The sequence below is a fragment of the Malaclemys terrapin genome, chromosome 10 (genome assembly GCF_027887155.1).
Source record: "Malaclemys terrapin pileata isolate rMalTer1 chromosome 10, rMalTer1.hap1, whole genome shotgun sequence".
Taxonomy (NCBI): domain Eukaryota; kingdom Metazoa; phylum Chordata; order Testudines; family Emydidae; genus Malaclemys; species Malaclemys terrapin.
In genome coordinates, this window is record NC_071514.1 from 71,163,498 (window position 1) to 71,181,596 (window position 18,099).

General features: G+C 43.4%; 1 protein-coding gene across 6 annotated transcripts in view; it reads left to right on the forward strand.

The window, feature by feature from the left end:
• LOC128844140 (acyl-coenzyme A synthetase ACSM4, mitochondrial-like) overlaps window positions 1-18,099 on the forward strand; it is a 32,776-nt gene that overhangs the window by 9,941 nt on the left and 4,736 nt on the right. For 2 of the 6 annotated variants that reach the window (XM_054041573.1, XM_054041572.1), the window contains 10 exons: window positions 1,429-1,503; window positions 5,762-6,022; window positions 6,797-7,007; window positions 8,322-8,529; window positions 11,557-11,700; window positions 13,149-13,305; window positions 14,077-14,156; window positions 15,375-15,498; window positions 16,335-16,415; window positions 16,559-16,660. In XM_054041573.1, coding sequence (XP_053897548.1) covers window positions 5,822-6,022; window positions 6,797-7,007; window positions 8,322-8,529; window positions 11,557-11,700; window positions 13,149-13,305; window positions 14,077-14,156; window positions 15,375-15,498; window positions 16,335-16,415; window positions 16,559-16,660 — 1,308 coding nt within the window. In that variant the 5' untranslated portion in view covers window positions 1,429-1,503; window positions 5,762-5,821. The remainder of the gene's footprint in view (window positions 1-1,428; window positions 1,504-5,761; window positions 6,023-6,796; window positions 7,008-8,321; window positions 8,530-11,556; window positions 11,701-13,148; window positions 13,306-14,076; window positions 14,157-15,374; window positions 15,499-16,334; window positions 16,416-16,558; window positions 16,661-18,099) is intronic. The other 4 variants (XM_054041574.1, XM_054041571.1, XM_054041575.1 and 1 more) reach the window with 4 other exon arrangements.

Here is an 18,099-nt window from a genome sequence, read left to right on the forward strand (position 1 = left end):
AACTTTGAAGGGTTTTACAGAAGAAGAGGCCATGGAGGCGGAATGAGTCTACAGGGAACTTATGGCTCAAAGTGGGATAGCTGATGTTCAAGAGTGGATGGAGGTAGATGCTATGTGTCCAACCTGTGAACGACTTACAGATGTAGATATAATTCATAATGTTGCCCCTCAACCACTTGGTGCCTCAGAAAATGTGTCTAACCCTGAGGATAGTGACAAAGAACCCTCATAGCCACTGCCCAAAGCTGCTGATGTGGTAGTAGGGTTAGAGATTGGTCTAAAGGAGCTAGAAAGCCAGGATGTAGATAGACTGCAAATACTGCAGTTAAAATCCATAATTGATCTGGCGAAGAAGAAGGCTCGCAGTAGCATGAAGCACAAAGTCTAACAAGTTTTTTTTTTTAATTAAAAAAATGTTAAGGGAGTGCGTCTTAAATAAGAAAGCATCTTGTACCCCCAAAAAAGTTTTCAAACTACAGTGTATTTAATAGTTAACAGTTCATATTACGTAACAATCTATGTATAACGTAGTTGGCTAAGTGACAAAGTGGCCCATGCTCCTATTTGCTAAAATACCAAAATCTCTTTTTACAACAATTTGTAAGGATGTGTAATTAAAAGCATTTCTGGTATTTTATGTAAATTTTGCATTTTCCTAAGCATTACACACAGACCAAACAATTGATGTGCTCACATGGTTGCATTTAGCAGTGTTTAGTACCTGTGTTGTTAATATACTATGTCTTTTAAGTAAGCTTATAAAATAATTGTTGTAATTTAAAGAAAGGAGATACAATTTAACCATTGTAGAACAGATTTATTTACTGCATACACCGTGTTAGTTCTAACAAAAATGATTTGCTGACTATTAATAATGGAAATGCTCGAGGCCAAGCAAGTTCGATATAACGCGGTTTCACCTATAACGCGGTAAGATTTTTTTGGCTCACGAGGACAACGTTATATTGGGGTAGAAGTGTATATATATGTATGCCTGTATCTGTAATTTTCACTCCATGCATCTGAAGAAGGGTTGTTTTTTTTTTTTACCCCCGAAAGCTTATGCTCAAATAAATCTGTTAGTCTTTAAGGTGCTACCGGACTCCTCGTTGGTTTTGTGGCTACAGACTAACACGGCTACCCCTCTGATACTTGACACCTGGAGATATAGGGATGAAAAACACTGTATAAAGGGGTGTTACTTGTTCAAAGCACAAAGCAAAACTGTTAATTACAAGCTATTAATTTCCAGTTGTCATAAATATACATAGGGCAGCTGTACTGAATTGCCTAACCTGTAAGGGGTTAATTAGTTCAATTCACCTAGTTGGCACCTGACCAGAAGGACCAATGGGGAAAGAAGATACTTTAAAATCTGGTTGGGGAGGTTTTTGTTTGGGCTCTCTTTGTTTGTTTTCCTTCCAACAGAGAGAGAGAGACCAGGGCAGGAAAAAACATCTGCTAAAAACATACCTGAAATGAGCATCTAAGATTACAAAAATTGTAAGTAAAGCAAAGAAATGCATTAGATTATCTTTTGGTTTAGCTTGTGAATTTTCCCTATGCTAAAAGGTAATTTTATTCCTGTTTTGTAACGGGGAAGCAGAGTCAGAGTGGAATCCTCTGTGTTTTAAATCTTTTTATTTACCCTGTAAAGTTACCTTCCATCCTGATTTTACAGGTGTGATTCTTTTACTTTTTTTTTAAATAAAATTCTTCTTTTAAAAACCTATTGATTTTCAGTGCCCTAAAAACTAGGGGTTTGGTCTGTGGTCACATTGTAACCAATTGTTAGTATATTATTCTCAAGCCTCCCCAGAAAAGGGGGTCAAGAGGCTTGGGGGGATATTTTGGGGGGACGGGGCTCCAAGTGACCCCTCCCTGAATGTTTTTTTAAAACACTTGGTGGAGGCAGCAATACCGTCCAAGGACAAGGAAAGGAATTTGTGCCTTGGGGAAGTTTTTAACCTAAGCAGGTGGAATGTAAGCTTAGGGGGTCTTTCATGTAGGTGCCCACATCTGTACCCCAGAGTTCAGAATGGGGAGGGAACCCTGATACCTGTCTACAAAGAAAGGTGATAGTGTGCCTGTAAATGGTGATACAGATGTTAGTAACTTATTCAGATCAATAACAATATAAAATAAAAGTTCGAATTTTTTAAAATCCTGCCTGAGATTATATCTGCCATTTTAGCAAATGATAAAATAGAAATGATAGATTAGGCTGTCGCTGTATTTTCTTTTTCAGGCATTGTTGTAGTAGGGCCTGATTCTAAGCCACTGAAGTCTGTGGAGAGATTCCATTGAATTCAGTGGGCTTTGGATCAGGCTCGTAATGCGGCTGGAACCATATTCTCTTATCATGCACATAGGACTCGTAATGAAGTAACTGGGAGCTGTGTACATAACTTGAGGGCAAGATATGACCCTATATAAACACTGTTGCTAAATCAACAAATGCAAAAGGTTTTTGTAAGAACATCTGACAAAAACTAGAAAGAGGTTGATTTGACTTTGGTTGTATTTTTTCCGTAATCCACTCTTTTCAAAGTTCTTTTATAAGTGACATCCAGGGAATGAAAAAGTATCTAAGAATGTGAAGCGGCCTGCATGGGCTATCTCAGCCAGGGTTACCATATTCAAACATTTAAAAAAGAGGACACTCCAGGGAGCCCCAGTCCCGCCCCCGGCCCTGCCCCAACTCCGCCCCTTCCCCGCGCCTGGCCCCACCCCAACCCCACCCCTTCTCCGCCCCCATTCCAACCCTTTCCCCAAAGTCCCTGCCCCAACTCTGCCCCCTCCTCTGAGCACCCCGCATTCCCCCTCCTCCCTCCCGCTCTGATCTTGGTTGGGGGTTGCTAAGTGCTTCCCTGTTCCCCACTTGCCCTGCAGCCTCTATGCCCTTGCCTGCCCTGCTCCTCCTCACCCTGCAGCCTCTGCACCCCCCCGCCCCCGCAGCCTCTGTGCCCCCTGCTCCCCACTCGCCCTGCAGCCTCTTCACCCCCCCTGCAGCCTCTGTGCCTCCTGCTCCCCACTCACCCTGCAGCCTCTGCACCCCCCCGCAGCCTCTGTGCCCCCTGCTCCCCACTCGCCCTGCAGCCTCTGCACCCCCCCTGCAGCCTCTGTGCCTCCTGCTCCCCACTCGCCCTGCAGCCTCTGCACCCCCCCGTCCCCGCAGCCTCTGTGCTCCCTGCTCCCCATTTGCCCTGCAGCCTCTGCACCCCCCCCACAGCCTCTGTGCCCCCTGCTCCCCACTCGCCCTGCAGCCTCTGCACCCCCCCGCAGCCTCTGTGCCTCCTGCTCCCCACTCGCCCTGCAGCCTCTGCACCCCCCCCCCACTGCAGCCTCTACACACACACACACACACACACACACACACACACACACCCCTCACCCGGCAGAGGGAGAGCTGCAGGCTCCACGTTGACTCAAACACTTCCTCGCTGCTCTGTGAGGGAGGAGGGAGCGGGGGAGGGGGAGAGACTCTGGTTGCTAGAGGCCCTAGTGGCTGCGAGCGGCTTTCAATCAGGCCAGGCGTCCAATCAGCCACGCCGCACTCCGCAGGAGGGGAAATCCCGGACATTTCTACTTCATTAGAAATCCCCCCCGGATTGCCATTTAAGGCTGAAAAAGCTGGACATGTCCGGGGAAACCCGGACGGATGGTAACCCTAATCTCAGCTGAACATAGTTCATAGTTCAGTAGTTATCTCAGAACACAGCCTAAGCCTCCTAAGTAATAAAGCTACAATGACAAGGTCATTTGTTCAAGTGGTTACTTTTCACTGTCTGCCACTGAAACAAGTAATAAGTAACCTAAATCCTTCAGGAAGACCCCTTATCAGTGAATACCCAGTATATTGGGAAAGGTTGTTGACCTCAAAGTGATGGAAAGAGGTTAGAGTAAAGCAGGGTAGTTTAGGAAGCAGGCCTGCTGGGGCCAGTTGGCAGTGGGGAAGAGAATCTGTTTGCTGAATTGTGCAGAAAATTGAAAATTCAAGGGTGTAAAAATCATTCACAACAAAATAGCAAAAATGGTCAGTAATTTTGCACAGCTCTGGTTATAGGAAATAGTGCTTTATGTCTTTAGAGAGCTGTGGAAATAGTAAATGCTGCAGAACTAGAATGTTAGCTGACAATTAATGTTATATGCAGTGTTGTAGCCATGTCAGTTGGGTGAGGTAAAATAAAAAGTTAATGTTATATATATATATAACATACACTTCTTGGTAAGCATTCTTTTTAAATGGCCATTCACATTAAAATGTGATACCCTTACTGGGATATGAGTCAAATGCAACATGCAGACATTTGGGCCCCATCTGTATCCGCCTGCCTCCATTGCCCCATATATTTTGATATTTTAAAAATTCCTTTGAAACCAAATTCAAATAAAGAGTTTTTAAAGTGATTTAATGTATTTTATTATTATTACTCTTATCGATACTTTTGGTAAAGACTTTGCCCTGAGTTATCACCTTCCATCTAAGGCTTGCAACACACGTACAAACATCAGTTTATTTAGCCTCACAGTAGTTTTGTGAGGTAGATAAATATTATTACCCATTTTATCAAGTCCAACTCCATTAAAATCAACTGACTTCAATGGAGTTGAGTCAGTCCCTAAGCGATTTGCCCATGTTCAGAAAGGAAGTCTGTGGCAAAGCCATGACTAGAACCTGGGTGTCTTGACATCTGAAGCTGAGTTTTAATAACCTCATCATCCTTCTCTCTGTACTATATGTTCTTATGCATTATTCAGATCAGAGGACAGGGAGGGTGATGTAGAGTTAAAAATTGTTTTGTTTAAATATAAAATACACCTTACAACTTGTATCTCTGCAAAGTTATCCTCCCAATCTGAACTCAAAGGAGTGCAGATGTCTTTAAAATACCATCTTCAGCCTCCTTCTGTTACTTCAGCAGAGGTGGGTACAGCATGGATTCATTGTCTCTTAACTGTGAAAAATAAAGACATCTGAAGAAGTTGTTCAAAGAAATAATGGGTAAACTTTAAAAGAGCAATATAAAACCTTTTAAAATGTGTCATGCAGTCCTCTCTAAAATGGAAAGATGTATTAACTTCCCATCCTCTACAGAAAATAGAACTGGAAAGAAAGTACAATATACAAAAATAAAAAGGTTTGTCAGCATGGTGTTCAGTATGGTGAATCGCCATCTAGTGTATGTTGGGGGAATAACAAAGTCATATAGGCTACTTTTAGTGTGATGGTGTAATTAGAATGCAGAGCTATGGTAAGGACTTGTGGCTCCCACAATGTCACTGTCCAAGTGCTATGAGCTCAACACACTTTCCAGCTGATGGCACTGTACAGTTTTGATAGCACTTTTCCATAAGCAGCTAAATCTCATCCAAGATTGACAAGATTAGGTCTGTTTTGCCTCTTTCACCAGTGTAAATCAGGAGTCACTCCACTGAAGTCAATGGAATTCCACTGGTCTAAAACTGATGTGAATGGAGAATCAGACCAGAAAAAATGGACTAGAAAGTGAAGTGTTTGTTGTACTCCCCACTTGATAATGCTGATGATAAATATGCTAATGAAAAATGTTCCTGTAATTATTTACAAGCTCACAATAATAATTAAGGTAGAAAATTTCAGTTTAAAATAACAAAGTCCAGTGGGGGCACAGATTGTCCACAGTTTGTATTCTGTTTGCATTAACTTATCCAACTGTGCTTATTAGACAGCTTTCAGGATGTGGCTGTTGGTTTTTGTTATTTGTTTTTTCCATTGCAGGTGAATGATCCACCACGAATATTCATTGATTTTTTTCACACAGTGGGATAAGTCAGCATCATGAAGACTTTATTTAAATTACGAATTCTCCAGTCCGTGTGGACTCCCCAGTCACCTTCTAGATTATTCCACAAAGATAACAAGCGTCTTGTGTCTCAGATGGTTTCACACTATGAATCTATAAACCGGTGTGAACAGGAACTGCCAGAACACTTCAACTTTGCAAGTGATGTCCTAGACAAATGGTCTCAGCTGGAAAAGGTAGCAGTTCTTTTACATCACAGATATTGGGCCAGATCTTCAGGTGGTGTAAATCAACTATAGAAGAGAGATGCTGATTTATACCTGCTGAAGAACTGATCCTTTATTTTATTTTTTGTCTAAGAAATCTTTGTATCTTTAAGGCATCAGCTAATTCGCCTTTTAATGTTAGATACACCATGATCTCGCTATCTCTCTGTAACAATAAGGGATCAGCCCACTAGTTACGTGTGGTCCTTGTTCTTGTGCTTTCTTAGTGTCAGATTAAATAATCCTAATGGTCCTTTCTGGCCTTAAAATGGATGAATCTATGTAGGGTGACACTAGGGGCCAGACGCTGGGTCTGGCTGAAATGCACAAAGTACAGGCTGGGGTGGGTACAAAGGTGGTGTGATGCTCATCCTTAGATTCTCCTGACTTCTGTGCCATTCTGGGCAGCTCTGGTCTCCTGCTCTGAGTCAGAACAGCACAAGCGCTGTTCTAACGCAGACTGGCTGCCTGATGCCACTGGTGTTTTCTAGCAGCTGTACCTTCCATTGGCTATTACATGAGTATGGAAGCAAACCCATCTGAGACTAAAATGATGCCATATTAGTTATAAAGATTATGGAACAGAAAACTGTGTGTGACATATACACGAGGGGTTAGACTGGATCTCCATAGTGAACTCCCAGATATACATGAAGTGATCAGAATTGAACCTTTGGGTTATAACATTACATTAAACCATTTCATATTTCGTTGCTTATTTTAACTTCTTGAGTTTTCTGCTAGGATGGGAAGAGACCTGCGACTGCAGCTTTCTGGTGGATAAATGATAAGGGAGATGAGGTGAAGTGGAGCTTTGAGGAGCTGGGATTTCTGTCCAGAAAAGCAGCCAATGTGCTTTCTGACCCATGTGGATTGCAAAGAGGAGACCGAGTAATAGTGATTCTACCTCGGATACCAGAGTGGTGGATACTGAATGTGGCTTGTATGCGAACAGGTTAGTAAAAATATTTGGATATTATTGAATGTAGTGGAGAATGAAAATAAACTAAAGAGATCTGAAAGTCACCAAGTTAATCTGAAGAGTATGTAAATTAATGAATTGCTACGCCAATGTGCCTAATTAGTAGTAGTAGTGTTGTTCCTTTGTACTGCAGTAATGCCTCAGAACCTCAGTCATAGACCAAGACCCCACTGTGATAGAAGCTGTACAAATATGGAGCCCTCTGTTACAACCATGCCACCCCCAGTGGCTTCAATTAAAGGCCAGGTTTGGCCAAGCATATTATAACTGAAAGCAGAATATATTAATTTGATATAACCAAACAGTTAAACAATTTGGGCTAACACGTTGCTGTTATAATTTTGCAAATTTTGTGTCATCTGCAAATTTTATAAGCATGCTGTCCACTCCATCATCCAATTCATTAATGAATGTATTGAATGGTACTAGTCTGTCCTGGGTCCAGTACTCGTCAATAGTTTCATTAATGATTTGGATAATGGAGTGGACAGTATGCTTATCAAATTTGTGGATGACACCAAGCTGAGAGGGGTTGCAAGCACTTTGGACGACAAGATTAGAATTCAAAAGGACTTTGATAAATTGAGAATGGGTTTGAATCAACAAGATGAAATTCAGAAAAGACAAGAGCAAAGGTAAGGAAAAACCAAATGCATAAATACAAAATGGGGAATCACTGGCTAGGCAGTAGTACTGCTGAAAAAGATCTGGGCATTATGGTGGATCACAAATGAGTCAACAATGTGATTCAGTTGCAACAAAGGCTGATATAATTCCGGAGTGTATGAACAGGACTGTTGTATGTAATACAGAGGAGGTAATCTTTTAAATCTTTGCCAGAAGCTGGGAATGAGTAACAGGGAATAGATCACTTGTTGATTACCTATTCATTCCCTCTGGGGCACCTGGCATTGGCCACTGTCGGAAGACAGGATACTGGGCTAGATGGACCTTTGGTCTGACCCAGTATGGCTGTTCTTATGTTCTTAAATGGGCTGCATCAAACCCCAGCTCTAATCATCTTCGACTTCGGTGTATTCAAGATCTTGACTGAGAGTTGGTAACTTGGGCCATCTCTACTCATGATCTAAAATAATTGCTTGTTCATTCTTAACATGGACTTTGCCATCATATCATAAATATGACCTTCATGTGTGTTCTTTAAGGGGTGGGCTCTTTATAAGTGACTCCATTTCTCTGCGGCTGGTGTGCCTACTGTCACCTCACTAAAAGCATTTTAAAAATTCATCCCCAATTTAGAAAAATAACATTGTTGCTCTTTTCTAGGAATTGTCTTTATTCCAGGAACATCCCAATTAAGGGCCAAAGACATTTTCTATAGACTCCAGGCTTCGAAGGCCAAGTGCATCATTACCAATGACACACTGGCACCTGCAGTGGATTCTGTCTTGCCTGACTGCCAGTTTCTGAAAAGCAAGCTAATTGTTTCTGAAGGCAGCAAGGATGGGTGGCTGAACTTTCAAGAGCTACTCAAGTAGGTATCAGCTGTTTTAGCAATGTCACTTTGAGATTAAACAAAAGAAAGGTGTATCAGTTAGCTACTGATGAGGAATCCATTTCTAGCATAGACTCATAGACTTTAAGGTCAGAAGGGACTATCATGATCATCTAGTCTAGCAGTTCTCACAAACCCAAAGTGGGTCCCAACCCCATTTTAATGGGGTCACCAGGGCCAGCATTAGGCTTGCTGGGACGCAGAAGCTGAAGCCCAAGTTCCACCCTCACCCAGGGCAGCGGAACTTGGGCTGCAGCCTCCTCTTCCTCCCCTCCCCACCCCCGGGGCAGCAGGGCTCGGGCTCCGCCCCCCCCCCAGGTCATGTAGTCATTTTATTGTCAGAAGTGGGTTGTGGTACAATGAAGTTTGGGAACCTCTGATCTAGTCTGACCTCCTGCACATTGCAGGCCACAGAACCTCACCCACCCCCTCCCATAATAGACCCCTAACCTCTGGCTGAATTACTGAAGTCCTCAAATCATGATTTAAAGACTTCAAGATACAGAGAATCCACCATTTACACTAGTTTAAACCTGCAAATGACCCATGCGCCATGCTGCAGAGGAAGGCGAAAAACCTCCAGAGTCTCAGCCAATCTGACCCCGGGGGAAAATTTCCTCCCAACCCCAAATATGGTGATCAGTTAGACCCCGAACATGTGGGCAAGCCCCACCAGCCAACACCTGGGAAAGAATTCTCTGTAGTAACTCAGAGCCCTCCCCATAGACTCATAGACTTTAAGGTCAGAAGGGACCATTATGATCATCTGGTCTGACCCCCTGCATGCTGCAGGCCGCAAGACCCTTCCCTGGACTCTGCCGTTGAAGTCCCCAATCCTGTGTTTTAGTGACTTCAATCGGCTGAGACCCTCCTGCTAGTGATCCCTGCCCCATGCTGCGGAGGAAGGCGAAAAACCTCCAGAGGCTCAGCCAATCTACCCTGGAGGAAAATTCCTTCCCGACCCCAAATATGGCGATCAGTAATACCCCGAGCATATAGGCAAGAGTCTCTAGCCTGACCCTTGTTGGCCATTATGCTATTCATGTACCATTGCTTGGTTTTCCTTGGCTACTATGTTTTACCATTAAACCATTCCCTCCATAAACTTATCCAACTTAATCTTAAAACCAGACAGGTCCGTCGCCCCCACCGTTTCCCTCGGAAGGCCGTTCCAATATTTCACCCCTCTGACGGTCAGAAACCTTCGTCTAATTTCAAGCCTGAACTTCCCCCCGGCCAGTTTATATCCATTCGTTCTCGTGTCCACATTAGTACTAAGCTGGAATAATTCCTCTCCCTCCCTTGTATTAACCCCTCTGATATATTTGAAGATAGCAATCATATCCCCCCTCAGCCTTCGCTTTGTCAGACTAAACAACCCAAGCTCCTCTAATCTCTTTTCATACGACAGGTTTTCCATTCCTCTGATCATCTTAGTCGCCCTTCTCTGTACCCGTTCCAGTTTGAGTTCATCTTTTTTAAACATGGGAGACCAGAACTGCACACAGTACTCCAAGTGAGGTCTCACCAGCGCCTTATACAATGGAAGCAGGATCTCCCTATCCCTACTAGATATACCTCGCCTAATACATCCCAAGACCGCATTGGCTTTTTTCACCGCCACGTCACATTGTCGACTCATAGTCATCCTGCGGTCCACAAGGACCCCTAGGTCCTTCTCCTCTTCCGTTACTTCTAACCAATGCGACCCCATCCTGTAACTAAAATTGTTATTATTCATCCCCAAGTGCATCACCTTACACTTTTCACTATTAAATTTCATCCTATTTCTGATACTCTAGCATCCCATCACCAGCCATTGGAGATATTGCTTCTAGCAGTCACAGATCAGCTACGTGCCATTGTAGGCAGTCTCATCAAACCATCCCCTCCATAAACTTATCAAGCTCAGTCTTGAATTAGGTTTTTTGCCCCCGCTGCTCCCCTTGGAAGATTTGAATGAAAAGCTTTGCCATCCCTCCACTCACTCACTCTAGTTACTGTATTAACTTTAATTTCTCCTCCTTGCCTTCAGGGCCCTGAAGAGCTCTCTCCTGGCCTGTGCCTTAGAGCTTCTGTCTTTGCATTTTCCCCCAGGCTCCATTCTGTCAACACCACCAGCCACAAAGCCCCAATCATTTTCCTCTCCCATTCCACACCTTTGTCCCGGTTGCCTCATGTGTGTGCAGCAACTTACCCACCTTCTTGTCAGACCACCACCTTCTCACGGCTTGCTACTGTTTCTACAATGCCCACAGAAGAGCAATTTACAACCCCGAAGCCTCCCTTTGCAACTTATCTTTTCTGTGCCTGTCTTTTAGAGCCCAATCCAAAGCCCACCGAAGTCAGTGGAAAAATCCCCTTGACTTCACTGGACTTTGGATCAGAGCCTTAGACTGTGAGTTCTGTGGGGCCGTGACTGTTTTTCCTTGTGAGTTCTGTTCAGCTTTGAGCCCCTGGACCTCTCTGAGTAAATAATTATAGAAAAAGCCCCTAGAATATGCCGTTGGTTCTCATATCTTAGATTGCATGAGCTCACACATGGAGGCATGGTGTCTGTGAATAGCAGAATCCCTGGAGTTAGTCTGTATTGCTGTATTCTACAGAGTCATACCTGGTGCAGCTGGTTATTTTGTAAGGCCTGGTCCCCACTAAGTCCCCAAATCGGACTAAGGTACGCAAATTCAGCTACGTTAATAACGTAGCTGAATTCGAAGTACCTTAGTCCGAACTTACCGCGGTCCAGACGCGGCAGGAAGTCTCCCCCCATCGATGCCGCGTACTCCTCTCGGCGAGCTGGAGTACCGGCGCTGACTGTGAGCACTTCCGGGATCGATCCCAGAACATCGATGGCGTGCCGCCGGACCAGCCGGTAAGTGAAGACTAGGCCTGAGACTAGTAACCGAACCCAGCATTGCTCTGTTACTGTCTGAACTGTAGCAGATATTGTGAGCTCTTGTAGAAAAGAGTGCATATAGTCACTGTTAGGAATTATGTGTTCCACAGGGTGGCACCGGCTGATCATAACTGCGTCAAGACAAAGAGTCGAGACCCAATGCTCATCTATTTTACCAGTGGAAGCACAGGACCTCCAAAAATGGTTGAACATTCCCACAGTAGTTACGGCATAGGATTTACAGTCAGTGGCAGGTATAACCCCTAACTGCTCCCAAGAGTCTGACTTAGTGACAAGATCCCTTGTTGAAGGGAAGGGAGGGAGTGACAGTAAAAGCCTTAAAAAATTAGATATTTCAGTAGCAAAGAAACTTGCTTTCCCCTCCCCCTTAGAACCACAATGAAAAGCTTTTTGCAGCAAAATATTGCAATTCAGATCATCAGCAATAATCATTTGTCACCCAAGGGACAGGGTAAGTGGGCTATTCCACTTGCAGAAAAACAGGATAAAGCTCAATTTTTTTAATAGCACATGAGCATTTCCTTAAAACTAAAGTTTCCTGGGCCAGATCCTCAACTGGTATAAATCGTCACAGCTTGGTTGAAACCAATGGCTCTGTGCTGATTTACACCAACTAAGGATCTTGCCTCTTGATTTTTGCTTCCTGGGGAGGGTGAAATTTCATGAAAATTTTAAAAAATCTCTCAAATCGCAAGCAAAATGTCACCCTAAATTATCCACCTCTTGAGTGAAGAAGAGATATTGGCCCGTTTCTTTCTTTCTTCTGTTTATATCTGTATTACCTTTATTTCCAGCTATTGTGCATTATTGGAATATTCTTTTAATTGAAATAAGAAGTGACACACATGTCAGAGAATACAAGAAGAAAACATGGTCCTGTGCAGAGGTCTTCAAAAGTGTGGCGTGCTCAGGTCCTAATGATGTCATTGAGAGCACCTCTGGAAATCAGGCTATATCTGTTACCCAAAAGAACATTGGTGCTGAACGTCAAGTATGGGGAATACTAGAGTCACTGTGCAAAACACTGGGGTTGAGTCTCAAATACACTTGGGATCAGCCATGTTTGGAGTGTAACCTGTACTTGAGAAGCTTGAATGAAAACTTCTTATGTGCTCTGGTCCTGATCCAAAGGTGAAACTCTCCTATGGACTTCAGTGAGCTTTGAAGCAGCCCTGTCTGGTTATCTATCATTCTGAGGCTTCCCATTGTATTTTGAGTTTCAACCTTATTGATAACCATGTGACTGAGAGAGTCATTTCCTTCAGGTTCCTAGAGAAAGAGCCTGTGGTTTAGCTGCTCTCTCTGATCTGAGGGTCGTGTGGGGGAAGAGAGAATCTCCAAATGGTGCATTCAGCTCTGGAGCTGGATGCAGGCTTTGTGGCTTGAGCCCACTGCTGTAAATAACACATTCTAGAAGAAAATAGTAAATCCGAAACATGAAAAGAGAGAGAGAAAGAAAAGAGGAGGGAGCCCAAGAGAGGAGGGGGGAAGGATCTTTACGATCAAATTTAATTTCTTATGAACTTTATGCTGTTCGGTGAACGTAGCTTGCTGACACCACATCTTCTAAATGAGGCCTCCAGCCCCTTTTCCTTATTATCTTGTAACCTGTATTCCACTCTCTCGTGCTGCACGCGACAGCCTCTGACAGTAGATAAATTCTTTCCTTCTGCATTATCAGGTACTGGCTGAATCTGACTCCCTCAGATATATTCTGGAACACGTCAGACACAGGCTGGGTCAAGTCAGTCTGGAGCAGCGTTTTTTCTCCCTGGAGTAGCGGATCATGTGTCTTTATACACAACCTGCCACAGTTTGAACCAGCAACTGTCGCGAATGTAAGACTAAGAATTCACACTACGGATTTTTTTTCTATTTTGCATAAGTGAAGCAGACCCAGATAATTCAGAATCAAGTACACACTGACCCTCATAAATACCACTCTCCCCCTCCTCCCCGCAACAGCACCAGACTCCCTTATTTTTAGTGCCTTCTGAGGAAAGGGGCAGGCGATGTCCTATCTGTACCCTCTCTCACCCTGGATTTTCAAACAGTGGCTGATGGGCCCACTTCTCCCTGTTGTGTGTCAAGGAGCCAGCCACAGAGCCCACTCCCCTCCACATCAGCATCTTCTGTACACCATTCTGTTTTGCCAAGTACATGGCTGGGAAAGGCTCATCCAGTGATCAGGGCTTTTCCTTGAATCTGGAACACAGTAGTCCTGGGTAGTAGTTAGCAGCCCTGACATTAGAAACACCAGATATTCAGTGTGATCATTAACCTCCTCGTGACTGTCTGAGGGTGAATACTTTTAACTGCTACAGCAACAGGACTGAATGATACAGACCCTGAGACATCACTGGCTTTCCTTACTGAAGTTGAGGGCCAAATTCTTCCCCACTGTGAATTTGGCCACTACATTTAAAATTTTAGGCACTCCAGTTCAACAGTGGTAGGTGTGGTATAGGAACCTGAATGGAACAGAATAAATCCGAATAGGATGGTGTTTTCTGGGGCACTCATAGCCCCATTAGCCACTTGCACATTTGCAGGCCCCAATCCATCCTTTCTGTTCAGTATGGTAACTTTCCAATTTTTAATTTTTCCAGACTCTCTCAAGGTATCCCATAACCACTTTCTGCACAGCATCAACTGCCTACTGCATGCTTGTGCAGCATGGGCTTACCAGGTACTATACATCTGCTTACTGGTAATGGTAAATAGAAAGACACATTTTTAGTGATAGGACAGGGCTCGTTGTTTGGTTCACTACATTGTTTTTGTTTTATTTTCTGCTTTAAATGGCACCTTGTTAAGGGGTCATTCTAACAAGGGAAAATGTTGTGCTGGAATCCTAGAGCCAATAAAAACCCTATGAATTCAGTTCCTGTGCAATATGGGAGCAAATATTTGGAAAGACAATAAGGATGAACCAAGCCAGTTTGGGCAAATGCAGCTACCTTCAAACATGGGATTGTTTTAAGGCCCAGAGGTAGCTTGAGGCAAGATATGGCCAACTTTTAGGCAAGACTGGATGAGAGTTATACCCATGTATGGCAGAATTTGTCCCATAGATTTGAAAGTAAAATGAGCAGTTAAATTGGCCACTCACAAATTGATATTTATTTGGAAGTTGTATCCAGTGATATGCTATTCTCTAGAAATATTCAGCTCAAATGGATGTGGTACATACGTGTTCCTAGCAGTTGTTACACACCGGATAATATATGTAGTTTGTTCAGAGATGATCCTGGCCTTCTGGGGTCTTGTAGCCAGAAGAGCAGTACTTGCATATATGTTTTAGTCCTGCCACAGTTGACTCTTGTCTTGCAAGTGAATCGAAGTTCTGCGCTGCCAACAGCAGCCTCTTCGAACTTCCCTTTGTTTTTAGGAAATCAATATTGTTCGCACTTCTTTGGCCACCAGCATGTAGAACAAACCACACAATGGTGTGAGAGATCTTGGTACAAGCAGGTTACTTTTCTGAACACAGCCATACAAACCCTCTGCTCTTCTCCACTGTCATAGTATGCGTGTTCAGTGGCATAAGTTAGCTGAGATCTCCTGTGTTTTCTTGAGTTAGCTCTTCCAAGAAACAGCTGCTCTTTCTTTTCTGTTGACCTCCATAAACGTTTCATTTGCAAGGGTTCCCCATCCTGGTACCATTGAAGCAAATGGAAGCTTTGCATTGACTTCATTGGAAACTGGATCAGGACCTAAGATGATCTAAGAGTCAAAGTACAACCTTCTACAGCATGATAATTATTTAAATTTTCCACAATGGCACTTGAGGTTGGAGGCATGTGTCAACAGTTTAAAGTTAAGGGAGGTTGTCCAGCTAAAACCATTTGCAGTGCTTTGAAAACTGTAGGGTTATTGATTCTTATTGTTTTCTGTTCCTCTCGAGTTACAAATTCATGAGTCTGCGTCACTGTGTGACAGGAGGGGAGCCGCTCAATCCAGAAGTGATGAAGCAATGGAAAACCCAAACAGGTCTGGATATCTATGAAGGCTATGGCCAGACGGAAACAGTACGTCTGCACTAATTATCACATGGTAACCTCTAACAATGTAACTTTACGTGGGCACAATGCATCTGGCAAAACCATGGGAAAGGGCAGGAATTTACTTAGTTCAAGGTCGTTAAGGAAGCTATAGGTGAATTAGGTATTGAGTTTTATATAATCAACATAACAACTAGACTTATAGATTTTAAAGCCTGAATGATCCATTATGATTATCACATCTGACCCCCTGCATAACACAGGCCACAGAATTTCACCTAATGAACAGGAGCAACACTTTGAGAAAGAGAAACTATAAGTAATTAGCTACAAAAACTCACATGCCATGTTTTGAATTGCAATAGAAAACAGAAAACCAACTTCATAGCAAGATTTGTGTATATAGAAATTTAGTGTCTGAACATAACAAAAATACGTAGGGCCAAATTCAGCCCTTCTTTAATTTTATCTTCAAACTGGACACACAGTAATGCTGCAAGACCAGGGTCCCTTTACATCCCTTTTCTGGAAAGTTGAGGTGTGTCCACAGAACCACCCGCACAGCTAGCCAGGTACACAAGCAGTCTCAGCAGGGGAGGTGGAAAACATGCACTGAAATGTGTGGACGATGCCTCTTGACAGCGACACTGCGCCATTAACTGGTCTCTCTTGCTGGGAGTGGGTTTGTGGAAACAGAAAAGTTGTGTGCCACTTGGCAATTTTGTCTTCTCCTCATACAAATACTCAGAAGAGGTGACATGGAGTTGGCCCTCAAAAGTTATCACATGTGAACATTGTCGGCTAGATTAAAATCACTAAGAACCCTACTATGTTGCACAAATAAAAAACCATGTATTATACAGGTAACAATATGTTCCAATGTGAAAGGAATGAAAATTAAACCAGGCTCTATGGGAAAGGCATCTGCACCTTACGATGTTCAGGTATGTTGATGCATTTTCCTGGTTGAACTCTATCTAAAATATGAGAGGAAAATAGTTCTCATCCTTGTCTCCCCCATTATAGTTGTGAATTGTAAAGAAATTACATTGGGCCGGTCAAAACAATCATGTTTTTCTTCCTGCAGGTTGTAGATGACCAGGGTGATATTTTGCCTCGAGGAGAAGAAGGAAACATTGCCATCCGAATCAAACCTACAAGGCCATTTTGTCTTTTCTCTCAGTATTTAGTAAGGAGACTTTTTATTGTATTCAGAAAAGTTTCATGCCACTTACCAGACATATTGAGAAGTGGATAGGTAAAATCTTGGCTCTATTGAAATCAATGGCAAAATTTCATTTGACTTGAATGGGGCCAGGATTTCACCCCAAAAGTTCACAAGGTTTCTTAGGGTATGTCTATGCTGCAATTAAACACCCACAGCTGGCCCTTGTCAGCTGACTCAGGTTCCCTGAGCCCAGGGAACAGGGCTGTTTAATTGTGGTGTAGATGCCTAGGCTCTGCAAGGGGGAAGGGTCCCAGAGCCCAGGCTCCAACCTGACCCCAAACATCTACACTGTAATTTTATAGCCCCATAGTCTGAGCCCTACATGACATGAGCCAGTTGCAGGTGTTTTATTGCAGTGTAGACATACCCCAAGAGTCCCAGTCTGCCTCACAGTTTCCTCCTTGCTATGAGGTGGGGGCAGGCAGTACACTATTCTAGATCTCTGTCTAGCACAGCATACATCCCCTAACACCCCAACATAGCTTTGTTGGTGTGTATGCTCAGTGCTCCACCAATTCCCACTCCTTCCATTCGCCTGCAGGGGTGGAGAATGATGTAGCAGCCCTGCAGAAGCTGCTCTGCCTCCCACACAGCTACCCAGGGACCTTAAGAGATGTCATATTCCCCTGCACCTATGCAAGCCATCCAAGATTTTGGCCCTTTGAGTCTACGTTTTGCTGAAGAATACAGAGCACTTGTTCCGGCTATATCCTGCATGTGTGGTCTTTTTGTCCTGCTCTCTGTTGGAGACATCATCCCACCTGATGAAGCGTGTGTGATCTTAGCTAAATATTCGTATACAAACCACAGTACTGAAATCTCAAAGCATGGGTGATCATTTTGTTTTTTAAATGGTGATGGCATATACACCCTAACATGACTACACAAATGGGAATGTTTCATAGGTTAGTGCTAATGTAACAGGCTTGTAAAGTGTGTGTCCTGTTGTCTTCCTCAGTGGATAGTCCTCATGGAAAGTAACTACTCCTGTAGCTTGTGGACGTACTCCTTGAGATAAAGTGGTAGAGAGCTGTGTTTTGCTACTGCAACTCTAAGCTCAAAACCTCCCCTGACCCCTTGCTGAGGGTCATTGCACTAGTAAATAATAATTTCTCTCTTGAGAAGGAAGGTTGTATATTTGAATAATTAGTTCTGCTGAGGGGAATTTCTGACGGAACACATCTTTCCCTTCTTCCTCTAATGCACAGTGCTAATCATAATGACAGGTTTCAGAGTAGCAGCCGTGTTAGTCTGTATCAGCAAAAAGAACAGGAGTACTTGTGGCACCTTAGAGATTAACAAATTTATTAGAGCATAAGCTTTCGTGGACTACAGCCCACTTCTTCGGATGCATATAGAGTGGAATAAATATTGAGGAGATATATATACACACCTACAGA